This window comes from Maylandia zebra, linkage group LG16, assembly GCF_041146795.1.
Source record: "Maylandia zebra isolate NMK-2024a linkage group LG16, Mzebra_GT3a, whole genome shotgun sequence".
Taxonomy (NCBI): domain Eukaryota; kingdom Metazoa; phylum Chordata; class Actinopteri; order Cichliformes; family Cichlidae; genus Maylandia; species Maylandia zebra.
Genome location: NC_135182.1, coordinates 17,305,575 through 17,320,781, shown reverse-complemented (window position 1 = coordinate 17,320,781; position 15,207 = coordinate 17,305,575). Strand labels below are relative to the sequence as shown.

General features: G+C 38.3%; 1 protein-coding gene and 1 long non-coding RNA gene across 2 annotated transcripts in view; both read left to right on the top strand.

Moving 5' to 3' along the window:
- The first annotated feature begins 366 nt into the window (after positions 1–366).
- The window catches only part of cckbrb (cholecystokinin B receptor b), a 37,046-nt gene continuing 22,205 nt past the window's right edge, over positions 367–15,207 (top strand). Inside the window, exon 1 of the mRNA XM_004551364.3 lies at positions 367–863. Within this exon, the coding sequence (XP_004551421.1) occupies positions 701–863 (163 nt within the window). The 5' untranslated portion in view covers positions 367–700. The remainder of the gene's footprint in view (positions 864–15,207) is intronic.
- On the top strand, positions 8,824–12,755 carry LOC143412979 (uncharacterized). Its single transcript, XR_013093518.1, has 3 exons — positions 8,824–9,042; positions 10,169–10,303; positions 11,588–12,755. It is a non-coding gene; the product is annotated as an uncharacterized LOC143412979 (long non-coding RNA).

Below are 15,207 nucleotides of genomic sequence, written 5' to 3'. Positions count from 1 at the left end.
TATTAAATCCTTGACTATTTTGCAAAGTTCAAGAGGTCTTAAGCGTTTTAGGACTGTCACTATTTAGATATTGAAAGAGAACTGAGTGCTTTTCCCCAACACAATGTTTCAGTACTCATTGCTTCAGGCTCGTGGTGCTGCAAAAAATGATGAATGGTTTTCATTTTATGGCTCACCCCGACTTTTTTTTTCTTTTAATCGAGACAAACAATGCTGCCTCTTGAGAAGCTGTGAAGCTATTATAAATATGTTCGTGTATGAGTTACACACGTAAAAAACGAACCAGGCGTTTCTTATTCCCACTGCTCACACACAGACGCACACAAACCACACGCCCTTTATGACAGCAGTCCGCGACTCTGGCAGTTCATTTGGCAAAAGCGCAGGAGCGCACCGCGCTCACCTCTCCTGGTGCGCACCAGCCCTCGATTAACGCGCGACGCTCACTGAGACACATCTACAGTAACCGAGAAGGAGTAAAAAATAAATAAAAGAAAGGACATTAATCTAGTTTTTTTGTTTTTACGTTTTTATTTTCTTTTGCAAATTGGGAAAAAGACAACTTATACCTCATTCAGTCAGTGTGATGGACAGTGGATGCAGAGTAGTGTTATCTGACACTTTAAAGGTTCGAATTCCTTTGAATTTTTTCCTAATATTATACGGCATCAACTTACGCTGCGAAAATTAAATCAGAATCATGGCTGACTACGTGAGAAATGAGACATCCATCAACCCAGAGTGCGTTTTAGCGCAGGTCGACGCGCTGAAGAACGGAGCGGGTAACGGGAGCTTGGAGGCAACAAACATCGCCTGCGGCAACGCGTCCACACTCCTCATACCTGAGCGTGCGAGGCAGAGAGGTGAGCGCGCACACACATAGCTCATCTTTTAATGAAATGTGCCACCATAATGTCTCTTTATTTAATTTTAACGCGCTATTATCTGCACTGAAGCATTGCATACGTCCGCAGACTGTATGCAATGTCCAACTTAAGTTTAATTTGTAGTATTGACTTCATTGGGATGTGATGGGACTGATGAGCTCTGATTTCAGAGAAACTAAAACGGATTGTTTTTGTTTTTCAAGTCCTTAAAACTACAACAGATACAATCTGTGCTTTTAACAACTTAAGGTAAAAGCATTCTGTGCTTAACATTTTACCTGGAGGTGACAAACTTTCTGTCTGATACCATTTCAGTCTTTAGGACTTAGCAGTTTATTGGAAGTATATGGAGGTGCGTTAATGCTCTTTTTTTTACAGTAAGGCTGGTTTTTTAGGTTCTATTTATTTTAAGCAAAAAAGTGTACAGAGCAGCAGTGAATTACAGATCAAAGAGGATGCACACAGACAGAGAGGCACATCTAACCCTGGCCACACAGGGGATTTATTCATAAAAAAAAAAAGTCACATCAGGGCTGTTCCTCACGGTCATCCCAGTCCTAAAGCATTTTAATGCACTTTATCCAAATTGTGATGAGAACAGAGCACCTGTTATGCATAGACTTCCCCCACCCCCCATGTAAATCTATAAATTTTGGAGGGAAAAAAAGGACATTTGAGTGCATCATCACTGTACACTTGCAATTTCCTGTGTCCTGTTTCCAGCTGCTACATTACATTGTGGGGTCTTCGTAGGTATTGTTGTCACTGAGGAGAGTAGTGATCTTTGTGTGGTAATCCGTTGTGTTTAGGACAGTGCACCTTCCCTTATCAGCTGGTAATATAGTGATGTTGTGGTCTTTGCTCAGGGAAGCGACGGCCTTCTTTTCTTGTAATGTGAGATTAGATGGAGGGACTTTGGAACTGGAGAGGGTGGCTGACACTTTCATCCTGATTTGCTCTGCTTCTGTCTGTGATAATTTGTTAATCACTCACATCCTGGGCCATTTGACCTCAGGAAATCACATGATAGGGTGGAGCCAGGTTTCACAATGAGCTCACCCGAAACTCTGGCTGATTGGGACCCACACCCGCTTTCACACTTTGGCTCATGTGATTAGGTAGAGGATCATCCTTTGTCCCTCTTTGGGGGGAAACTCCCACTTGGTTTAAATCTGGGACTCTCCGCCATTTGACCTTAGAACTGAAGAAGCTTCTCGGATGAGAGGTGAAATGTCTTCAAGCAACTCAAAGAAGTCCAGACGCTTTTCTTTCCAAGCTCCTTAGACTACGATGACCTGGATGACTGAGAACCTTCACAGACATTATCAATCTTCACTCCTCAGAATTTGTCAGTGTTTCTGTGTTTGGATGAGGTGGTTTTGCCACATGTGCCTACGCTTGTGTGTGTGTGTGTTTGTGTGTGTGTTTGTGAGCAGCATAGTGTCAGTATACTTTTATATAAATGACAGATACCTGTACCCCTTTTATAAGACTTAAAACTGTAGTGCATTGTAGGCGATGATGATTGATTTGCCTCTCCCTCAATCATTCCCATAATTACACACGATCTTTTACACCTCCCAGTGGTAAGTAATTTCAAACTGAGGCTGAATTAGAACACTTCAAATTACAAGCCCACTGAGGGCACATCTAACAAGTACAGATCAATGTAAGGTGGCTTGTGTCTCCCGAGCCTGGCAGCAGATGTGTTTCATATATTATATGCAGCAAACTAAGATATTTTCTTTCCCCCACAACATGTCAATCACTCCTTCAAATCAGGCCGTTCTTTCTCTCTGGTTAATATTCTCACTGTATCTCATAACTGCACTTCATACTGATCTCAGATGATCATATAAATAGATCAAATTAAAGTGTCGGACCCAGTGCAGCTGCTGTCACCGTCATTTCTCACTCCATCACTCCCAAATTGATTGCTTCTCCACCTCTGTCAATCATTCTTCTCATCTCCTCTTTCTGCCCTTCTGTGTTTATCAGGCAGATTGAGTTGCATCACTGTCAGACTTTGAAAGAGTTACGTATGTTTTATGCAGATTGGTGACCTCAAGGAGCGTGCCGTGGACCACATGTAGTCTGCAGGGATTTAGTAAATTTATCCTTCCTCAATGGATGACATTTATTTTGATCAGTGAGATATCTCCAGTCCAGGCTCCGCCTGTTTGCCAAAGAGTGTTTTTTTGTATAAATCATTTGATATGTGTATAAGAGGAGAGGGTACACTAAAAGCCAAGCTATGATACTGCATGATTTACAGTAAGTTGTGAATGAAAGTTGCCATAAAAATGGAAAACACAAAGGGAAAGTGCTGTAAGTATTAAATTTGAGAATTTAATGCACATTTTCTGAAGACAGAAATATGACACAAAATTGTTGGAATAACCTGGTAACAAAAAAAGGGTTGCTCTGCAAAATGTCTATGTACATCCGCTGCTTTGTGAGCATTTCACCATGGATACTGGCATTCACCCCTGAGCGAGGCACAAAGTGGGAGCGAGTGCATGTCAAAGTAAGGCCAAACCTCTGCAAGCTCCAGGTGGAAACATGTTGCTTGACTGCAGACACCTTTCAAAATGGTTTCACACTCAACACAGTGCAGGTGTTGTTTCAGGTTTGAAAAAGAAAAAGAACAAAACAAAAAGCGAGAAAAAAAAGGTAAAAAAAAAAAAAAAAAAAAAGACACCTACGTATTCTCTAAGGGCTTCAAGGCACATGGATTTACATCATCGCTGTAGACTTCAGTTACTGTGGCTTCACAGGAAGCTTGTCACACGTTGCTTGGTTTTCATTAATAGAATCAATAAAAATCCTTATACTTTATCTAGGATACTGGAAATCTGGCGCATAATTTGTCACTCGAGCAGCAGGAGGCAATTTCTGGAGGGGATGATGAAAAATAATGAAAGAGGGGTCTGTTGTCAGTGCCAGGAGCAAACCACCATTTCAAATCTGTTTTCAGAAAGCAGTTTATGCAAAACAAAAGGTGTCTAGTAAACAAAAAAACCCCAAAGTAAAATGTACAAAAATGTAACCATTTTCCCTTTCATTTCTTCTTTTTCTCCCACCACTTCTCTCAGCGCTCCATCTACTGTCGCTCACACCCTCGCTTCTCACTCTGCCTGTGAGAGCTGAGGTGTTTAATACATGCCTGCGCTGTGCGACAAGCAGCAAACCTAATGTTCTGCATGCTGACCGCTGTGATGGGAGACTCTGTGGATTGCATGCTGTAGTCTGTCAGTCAGCAGTAAATGGGTTTGCTCGTTGCCGCGATCAACTGTTCGGTTGGGGGGTGGGGGTGGGTTGGGGGGGTGTTGACTTAGTGACAAGGCTTAGGTGGCATTTACCCTGCTGGATTAGCCACTAGCTGTGACATTTACCAATACCTAGGTCTAACAGGAGACGAGCCAGCTTTCCTCTCACAGGCGCAGCGACGCGAGGGTATACTGGGATTTAAAACGATGGGTGTTGCATATGTTTAAGAGACTGGTGAAATGCAGGGTTAGTAAATTATCTATAATATCCTGTGTAGCTACTGGTTGCAAGAAACATACGAAACCTTTAATATTCATTAATGAAATACAAACTCTTATACTTTTGTTCATAATTGAACATATTAAATAACAGGCTTACTTTACTTGTCAGTTGAATTGTTACAGATGATTTGTTAGCATCTGCTCTGCAGTGTTTAAACAGCACTTTAATGGCTGGTAAGTTGTTATTAATGACATGTTAGATATGCTGTCGCACATTATTTGCAAATTTGTTCTGCATGAAAAAAAAGCGTAACAATCAATGGTGTCCAATACGACCCACATCTTGCATCTCTGTGTGATCTGCCCAAATTCAGAGACGTATCTCTCTATTACATAGTGAAACAACATGTGCTGGCAATGGAGCCGAACAAGAAATAAATGACACATGATCTAAAGCAGCATATCTGGCCTCTTTCGGATAATTGCAAGTAGAAAACCCCCAGCAGTTAAAACAAAGTGATTTTTCCTGCAGTCTGTAAACAGAGAGCAGACTGTGTGTCAGCGTCAGTGGCCAGACGTGGATGTGCTACAGGCTTCCCTTCTGTCATTTGGCTTTTTAAACTGAAAAGACTTTTGGTTTAGCTGGGTACAAACAAAGCCTTGCCAAATGGTCAGTGTTGGTTTCAGTAATAACTTCCTATCTATAGAGTAATTTCCTGCAACATTAACCATTACATGATATTTCTCTGCCTCACTGGCAGCTCTGGCCTCTGTGTTATGTTTGTGTCTGTCCGTATGTGTCTGATTTGATTTTTTTGTCCCCTATCTGGCCCATTCTGCTGTATAACAAGAAAACCAGACGCAAATTTTCAGGCCAGATTTTCAGGCCAGAATTCAAATATGCTGATAATTACAAACATTCAGACTAATATGTAACTTCCTGAGGTCTAAGTTGTCATTTCTCATTTTATAAAATTGTTTTCTCAAATCTCCCAAGGGAAAAAAGAAAACAATCATTCTAAGAAAAAAAAATTCCACCCCCAATCACCCTATATTTTGCCTTTCTCTACAATATAGCGTAATGGCATGGTAATGTTAGCTTGGCTCAAAGCTCAGTATACAGTGGTGAAGTGATGACATTTTATAGTGTGAAGAAGTATTTGCCCCTTCCTGATTTCTTTCTCTTTTTTGTTTGCATATTTTTCACACTTAGATTTAGATGGTCAAACAAATGCAGTTTTTAATGCATGATTTCATGTATTACGGGAAAAAGCTGTTCATACTTACCTGGCGGGTATGAAGTAAACTAGAAATTCCTGCCTTATTTTTAAGGGTATAGCAGATGTCTTGGTCATGATTGCTAACTTAATGTTATGGAGCAGCTAGTGTATCTAAACTAAAAAAAAAAAGCGACCAATAAAAAGCAGCATATTATTCCATGATCACAAGAAACTCAAGAACAGCTAAGAAAAAAAACTGTTGACATCTATCTGTGTGGAAAGGATTACAGGGCCATTTCTAAGGCTTTGAAACTCCAGTCAAACACAGTGAGAGACATTGTCCACAAATGGAGAAAACATGGAACAGTAGTGAACCTTCCCAGGAGTTTTCTAACAAACTACTCCAAAACTATATTGATGACTCATCCAGGAGATCACAAAAGAACCCAGAACAACAGGAAAGCTTGCCATGATTGATGTAACCAGGAATTTTACTCTCTACCAGAAAATCTCGTGTGACTGAATTAAAACAATTCGGGGGAAATAAAATGAGCAAAAATTCCTCCACATTGTCGTGAAAGACTCAGTGCCAGTTATTGCACTTTCTCCCAAGAGTGGCACAAGTTATCAAGTTTAGAAGGCAATTACTTTTTCACACAGGGCCAAACAGTTCTGGGTAAATCATCATTTAAACAATGCACTTTTAAATTCTTGTCTAAAGTCAAAATTTGATTGACAAATAAGTGATAAGTGCAATAAAGTAATGAATGAGGAAGCACTGTGTATCCGAAAAGACAGTGGACACATAACTGTAGATGTAAATTGCAACATTAAAGCTTTAGTGCTTTAATCTTTCTTAAGCACCAATTCTTTAGAAATTACTCATTTGTAGTAATTACTAATTCTAGTATAAAATTACATTAAGATGTTAGTTTCATTTTGGATCTGTTTTCTGAAAGAAACAGCGATGAGAAAGAAGGCAAAAGTAACCAGAAGGAAAAGAATGAATAAAATGTGCTTTGGGGGTTACCCTGCTCCCTCTCAACTACAATACAGTAGGTTAAAAAATTGTTTTTCAAAAGTCTGTGCAAAAACAGTTTCACCTTATCTTATCAACTACTATTTTGTTTCTTACCCTTATTTAAGATATTTTACCAACATCAATAACCCTATAGAGTAGATGTGTTAAATCAAGATGTGGGCCCATTTTCACAAGCGAAGATTTCACTGTATGAAAAATGCACAGACCGTACAGCCTGTTGTTGAAGTAAGCACTAGTCATCAAATTCTGAATCATCGTTCCACCCCCCCCCCCCCCCCCCCTTTTTTTTATTACAGTCATAAATCACATCTGGCCAAGTATAATATACCTATAGCACCTCTACAGGGAAGGTTTACTGACTTGAGGAGTTCATTATGTGATTTTTCTTTTGTTTTACAAAAGCTCAACAATGCTTATATTTTTTTGTCATTTACTTTCCCTTACATAGTAATCATTGCCAAATAAATAAATGGCAAATAAGTAGCTTTGGTTCAGCATAACATAGCACCACTGAAGGAACGATGGGCTGGGAGGTCAGTTCCCTGATCATTAATGATGATGGTCACAGAATTGATCATCATCAGTTGATGTGAGATCAGGAACTGACCTCCCAGCCCATCGTTCCTTCAGTGGTGCTAGTTTCAGTCATTGTGCAAATGCACTGTTTATAAAATTGAGGAAACCTGCAGTCAGCTGAGACTGAAGAAGTCACTTGGATGAGTGACGAAACGTTTCTCCCACTGAAAACGCTACGACCAGATGAACAGAGTCAACCCTTTGGGCTATATATGAGTCTGTTTTGCAATATGTTCACAACCTTAAAAATAAGTTATTATCAGAAGTTCAAGTAACAATAATATTAATTTTAGCATTTAAACAGACTCATTGAGTACCGCATTTTCATTTTGCGGCACTAATCAGCCCAGCGACGCTGTGAAACAGAAGACTGCAGTATTAGGGTGCTCCCTTTGCAGACATGTTTTGGCCCGTGTGAGAGAAAGGTAAAATATTAAGAATGCCTCCATTCTACACTGATGAGCCAAGTAGCAGCTATTGCGAAGACTGTCCTGAAGGAACTGGTAAATGTGCTCAGGGAGTTATCAGCGAGCACACAGGAAAGCTAATTGGCTTTGATTAGGCAGAAGCCAGTGTAACATATTTCATTAAGCAAGAGAGGGTGAAAGAGAGATAGACAGTAATGAAGAAGAGTGTTGCTTCCTCTTTCTTGCCAATCATGTGTCTCCGTATTTCCATTCTGCTTTTGCGCCCTCAATGCAAATGTAACAATTTCAGTGGCTGCAGTTTGCATGTCTGTTATTAGCACACCAACCATATTAGAGCTTAATGCTTTTTATTTGCATAGGAGGAGTTTGTGAGACAGATGGTGGAGGCACATGTCATTAGATGTGTGTGTGTGTGTGTGTGTGTGTGTGTGTGTGTGTGTGTGTGTGTGTGTGTGTGTGTGTGTGTGTGTGTGTGTGTGAAAGGGAGAGACAGAGAGAGAGAGACCATATGACTCACTGGCATACTGTCTTTTTGCTGACCAAGCTAAGTGATACAAGAACATTTGAGTGAATGGGTGGTTTCAAGAGCACCAAATCAATTTGGTAAGACATGATTCTATTTTTATCCATGAACTATAAATATGCTCATATGCATTAGGAGCACCGAAGCAATTCCAATAATGTACCTCTTTAACTTCATGTCCGCTCTTGGGTATCCATGTTCATATTTTGCAGCACAACCTGAACATTACGTCGCCTTCTGTTAAGCAGGCAGATAAGTGGAGCTCGGATTATCCCAGCCAGCTGTGCACAATACACATGTTTACATCCCAGGTGGATTACTAAAAGTCAATAAGAGTTAGGTTTGGGATTACTTCAAATAAATGTGGTTCTGGGTGTTTTTTTTATGTTGCGTTGTTAATCCTACTTTTTATATTGGAAGTCACTGATGTGATCCTTAAGGAATGTCCTTAAAGCAACGGAAATGTTAATCAATGCTGGCATTAGCTCCTGATTCTTAAATAAAACACTCAGTGCTCAAAACACAAGCACTAGGCTACCTTTTTTTTCTCATGCACTTTGGCAAATTAGGTGGGAGCCACATTGTCGTGTGTCTGGATGCTGATTTTTTAATTTTTTACATTTTTTTAAACAGTAAAAGCACTGTAAAAAAAATCCGTAAAAATACAGTACAATCTACTGTATAAACGTGAAGGAATTTTCCGTATTAGTCATTTACAGGTATTTTTCTGTATTTCTCAACTACTGCAATGCATTGTGGGAAAAAGAACCTGAAAAGGAGGGAAAAGTAAGCGCAAGAGCAGCCATTAGGCTTCTTTCAGGCTTCATCTGGATTTTGGATTCTGAAGTTGGAGAAACTGCCTTCAAATTTCTGTGGTAAGTATTAAAACTCATGTTTCGTTTTATTAAAATAATGTTTTTTCAAAAGACTCCGTGTTTTTATTTAGAAAGAATTGTTAATTTATTTGTTAACTGGTTTCGGCTGTCTCCAGACAAGTCAGGAATATTTTGCTGACTCATTTTTTAAAATAATTGTTATTTAGGTTTAACATGACTTAAGCTTTATTTTAGTTAATGTTAAAATAATTTTTACTGTGATACCACCAGTTTTGCCCTTCAGTGGCTGAACCAGTTTTCATAAATATTATAGTTAGCTGTCTGTGTCTCTCTGGGTATTACACAGCTGTGACTGCTAACTAGCTAATTAGCGAAAGTCAGCGATGTGGATAACTGGGAAAGTGAGAACTTCATGGTTCTAGAAATTATTCTAGGACTCTAATAAGTACTGTATCAATACCTGTGTTTTACAGTTGGCTCTACTGTACACTTTAAAGGGTTTCAGGCAAAGTTACACTAACCCTAGTTTAAGCCTCAGACCTTCCTGGCTGACGCTAGCAAATGCTAATGTTAGCCTCTGATTTGGGCTGCTAAAGTAAAGACTTTTAGCTAGCTGACCAGCATAGATTATTTCGGTGGTTAACAGACTGTAGTGGTAAAATTATTGAAAGTATAGTTTCACCTCAGCACATTTACAATTACAGTATGTCTATTTTGTAGCACATAGAAATGTTTAGTTAATATTTACAGACAGACACATTTTCCCTGTAACTGTGTTTTTACTCCAACATTTGTTGAAAATGTAATTTATGAAATGCTGAGCAGCATTTCTTGTATGTGGAATATTTTTGTCACCCCACTGTGCTAATGTGATTAAATACTAAAAATTATTACTAAAAAAATTCAATAATAAATCAATAATAACTATTTCTTGATTGAACTATAATGTAAGCGCAGTGCTGGTGTGCAGGGGCTCTATATGCCTTGTCTATATCAAGCTTTTAGCCAAATATAAGCAGAGATATTTGTATCTTTCTTAAAAATCCAGATCCTTACAGATTATTTGAGAAATGGATCAACAGCTATCACTACTTGAAGCACTTTAAGTCCTGCAGTGGAAAAATATCCCTTATTTCACCTTTGATCACACACTTTGGTTTTCCAGTGCAGAGCAATGGCCAAGAAAAGGAAAGACTTCCCCGAGTGAAAAAAAAGATGAAGATACAAGCTGGTGATGATCCAGAGCAGCTGGTCTCAGGAAATGAAGAAAAACCCTGATCACCTTCTCTACAAACACAAGGTGAGTTTAATGTTGTGGTTGATTTAGTTTTTCAAGGTATGTATGTTACTTTAATTATAAACTGCTTTTGTTGCAACAGAATGGTGTTATGTGTATGCAACTCTACGTGAATTATAATCCTTTGTAGGGCTGCGTGATATGACCAAAGTCTCATATCCCAATATAAGACGTATCTCTCCTGATAACGATATATATCACAAAATAGTGCATTTTCTGTAAATTCTGTGATTCTCGGGCAACTCGACTTATGTGAAATGTTTTCAGTTGGGCGTCGTGTACCAGGAGTCGAGTGTTTTGACCGATGCATGAAACTATACATTTTTAGACATGAGTTTAAATGGCCGCCATTTTCTTTCTGAGTATTTATTAGACGGCGTGCTGCAAGGAAAAGCCTGTTCTAACGTTTGAGTCTAAGGATTATTTTGAGCACCTGACGACTCTTTTTTGCTTTTCATTCGTAAACTCTCTCGAAACTCTTTCATGTGATTCTTGTGTAGGTGGTTAAAGAGGTTTGTCGTGTTCGAGTGGTGGTGGGGACCAGTTTGTGGCATAATTTGCATAGTACAGTTTTCTGGGGCGTGTCAGACTTTTCATAACCAAACCATGTCCATGCTACAGAGGTAGCCCCTCATTTAACAATAAGGTCCTCGATTTCTTTTGACTGGTCCTTCTGGTTCTGCCTCATCCTTGCTGGCCATGCTGGTATTCTCTGTGCCTTCATCTGTGTGGTGACTGTAAGCGCCATTTATAGTTACTTGATGTTTTTATTTGAGGTCATTTGTCTGATGCATATTCTGAAATTTTGTGTTTGAGAATAATGTATATCATTTCAGTTTAGTTTGAAAAGTCTCAACAGAAACTTGAGCTTTATTGTGAAAGGTTTATGTGGAAAATAAACAAGCGGACGGCGGAGCCACACGATGGTTTTATCCTCATTGTTGGTAACGAAAGTACGCGTTAAAAACAGTCACTTGTCCGTCCATAGTGTGGTTATTTTAAGTATAAGAGAAGGAGAGAACTTTAAGAAATAATATAGCAACTACAGTGACCATCAAAACCATGAAAAAAATATTGCCGTAAACAGTTTATTTTGCAACACCACAAAACAAAGAATAGTGTATAATATGAAACGATAGACATTTTTATATCGTAATCTGATATATATCGTCATATCGCACAGCCCTAATCCTTTTTTTGTTTATGTTGTTTATGCTCTAGGTAAAAAAAAATTATAAAAATACAAACTTTTTAAAAATGTCTTGTTGTTTCTCTTTTTTTCCTCAGAATAAATTGCGACTAGTCTCAATGGCTGACACGGAGGAGCAACACAGCGACACGTTAACTCCGACTGCTGCAGTTCCTGTATGAACTGAGCAACTCTTAAAATCCAAGGAAAAGCTGTGTGTATTTTACTTAAAGCTCAGATGGACCTTGATGTACTAACATGCAGGCTGCATTCAGGACTTTGTCACACTGTTATATGAAGAGCGGTAACAAGACTTTGTAGTAATTTGTCTTACTATTGTCTTATTTGTTGTGATTTAGGGTCTGTGCGCACAAGCAGAGGTTTTTGTTTGTAACTGTAACCTCGTTTTCAGAGCCTTGTCTAACATTTAATGGTCATGAAATATGTCAGACTTTTTCCTCTACTTAACCAGCTTAGAGAATTTGAACACCGTGGAGAAAAAGGTGTGCATTAAGGATTTTGAACTATGATGTTTAAGTGTTGTCACTGCTGAGGAGTCGTGGACACAGATCCTTATTCACTATGCTGCTGTTTACAGTTTAACTTTTCATCAGAACAAGCACTTCTAATTATACTTTGCTCCTCACTGACAAAACAAGTCCAGTAAATACACTTTTATCTTTAAGTTTGGGACAGTAATCTGTCTTAATTTATTATGTGTTGTAGTTATCATATGGGGAAAAGTCCTGTGGTTATCCATCAGTCCTGTTCGAATAAACCCAAAGTTCAGGAACATCTTCTTTAGATCTGTTCAGTTGTATTCATGTGGCACCACTTAAACAGTCAACAAATTTTGACTCAAGTATGTTATATTGTAAGGTAAAGAGCCCAAAGAGTTAATCTCAGACAAATGTTCACGCAAATGTGAATTGCATTCACTTCATTAATGAAGTGAATGCAATTCAGTAATCAAAGGTGTTTGGCTATAACTGACTACATGTGTATACTGTATCATAAGTGGACAGAGATGGATGTAAACCACACCTTAACCATTTGGCTGAGGCAAAACTACCACAAGGCAGTGATTCTAACTAAAAGGTACTCTGGATATTATTAAATGTGAACATGTCGTTAAATATGACATTTTTTGTTTGTCAGGTGTCCTGTTTGAAGAAAACACTTGGTAGCCACTTGAATGAATGTAAATAAACACATTTACATGAGGGCAACCTGATTTCAAGGAAATAAAAATGCTCAAATTTGAAAGCTTGTGAGTAGTTTTATGACAAGATGGATGCTGTCATTATATTTAAGTATAGTGTTTGAGTTAAGGAGAATAAAAGAATATTTAACATTAATTGTACCAATGTTGTTGTGTACGAAGCACAAATTAATTTAAGTTTTAATTTATGAATTTTTGAGTACATGGTGTACTAGGTTGTAATTGCATAGAAATGTACGTTTAAGGATATAAAGAACTATATTTAATGAGTTACAGTGAAAAGAAGTGCTTGGAAATAGTAATATAAACAGAAATTTCAATTTTTCTATTAACGGAAAATATCAGTTAATGATACAGAAAATATACTGTGAATAAACGGAATTTTCTGTTTTATAGCTGAAGGAAATGTCCGTAAATAGTACAGAGAATATACTGTAAATCTACAGAATTTTCCGTTTTATCATTTACAGAAAGGTCCGTCAAACCTCCGTAAAAAAACAGAAAATGTACTGGCAGAAAATTACCAGGACATTTTCTGTTTTTCTACGGAATATTTTTTTACAGTGAGCTTTCTACTTTAACTGAGAGCAGAGGGGGAAAGAATCAATGGAGTATTAAAGCAGCAAAAGACTTCTGAAACTGAAACATTTAAAAGTCAAGTAGATTTAAATTAAAAACACAATGACCATAGCCTCACTAAAAAAGGGCACTGAAATGAGTGAAAAAAAGAATAATTAAAAACAAATTAAAACACAAAAAAAGAAGTTGACAGAAAGGGATATCAATAAATTTGGTGATTTCAAGGACACAGACACTCTTGATATATATTTGCAGACTTTAGTTAATCTAATTTACCGGTGCCTTTGAGGAACTGCGGTGGTATATTTTCAGGGGATTAAAGGCTTGAGTGTGTTTGACTGCACATGCCTCCACAACTGTGTCAGTGAAGTCCGGGCTTATGTGTGCGATGTGATTTGTGTCCTCAAGATTCAGCACACATGGGTACCTCCAATCCCCAGGATACAGACACAGTAGCTAACCTGTTTAAAAGAGTGTTGTGTCTAAGAAGGGAGGCGAGGTGAAGATAAGAGAGAATGCCGTTAACATGGACTTTACAGGATATGATCCAGTGAAGCTGCCAATGGCTGAGGGCACAGAGAGGCTTTAGGTAATCTTTTACATTTAACAGTATTTTTATGCAAGATTGAGACTGTAACTTTAGGATAGGAAAATAAAAAAACCTTCTAAATTTGTTAGAGGAACTTGGTTGAAATGGCACTGAAGGAATGAAAAGCAAATGATATTAACTGTTTCACACATAAATTGAATATTTTTCAGAGGTTGTTGCTGAGCTCCTGCAGCCTGGAGACTGCTATTCAATTTACAAAAATCATTTGAAAGGATGCGCTCGATAGTTTTAGTGTCGTTGTAATCCTGTAAGTATTATTTCATACTGACTTTTACCTGCTAACTTGAAAAAAAAAATGTAACTATCTGCCTGTCAGGGTTTATCATTTAAAAGGATGACATCATTTTAAGGTGTATGAACTTGCCTCGTATCATGGGTTTTATAACATGGGTTTTAGTGCTATCCAGATGTTCTCCAGATAAAGAGGGGAAGAGATTTGTTGGCTATTTGGGATGCAGCTGTTACAGGAAGTAATGAATCAGTGAACGTATTTTAAAAATCCACTTTGGGAATGTTTAAACCTGCCTATAGTAGGTGAGAGACCTGGAAAAACCTAGCGTGTGTTATCTGTTATGACTCTTTGTAGTTTTTTGTATTTGCATTATTTATTTTGTAGGGACCTGTCATTTCGTGGGATCTAAATCCCTCTTTTGGGAATACAAATCAAGTCCCATTCAAATAAACACAATCGAGATTTAAAACATGGTTTAAGTTCCTTGTTAGGATTCCAGCCTCCCCTACCACCACGCCTTGAACCCACTGCGCCACTCCTCTTCTGCAGTGGCACCGCTAACCACACCCCGCCACAATATCATCATCAAAATCGTGGATTAAAAAAAAAGAGGTTCCAATATAAAAGTTGTGTTACACCTCTGACTCCACAGATATTTGCCCCATACAGCCGTCAGGACAACCGGCAGCTGTAATCAAATTACAATAACATCTTCAGAGCTTATGATTTCACTTTCTCTTTTCTAAGCTCTTCCCTTTTTCTCTGTCTCTCTAAAAGCCAAGGTTAACACAGTCAGCTCCTCTCGACTTAAAAAGGGTCATTTATCTTGCCAGTGGTATCAGGAGAGAGTCCACTACCTTATGGGAGGATCCAGCTCACAGGATTTTTCATGAGGCAGCATGAAGTGAATTTTTACAGCAAAGTTTAAATATTTAAACTAATAAGAAGGTGCATCCAACTATAGTCCTTTTTCCTAGCATAACTTTCTATAATTTTTATGCAGTTGCACCATTCTGACTTTTTCTCAGAATTCAGAAAAAGAAAAAAAAAAAAGACGTACCCACTTTTTTTTCCC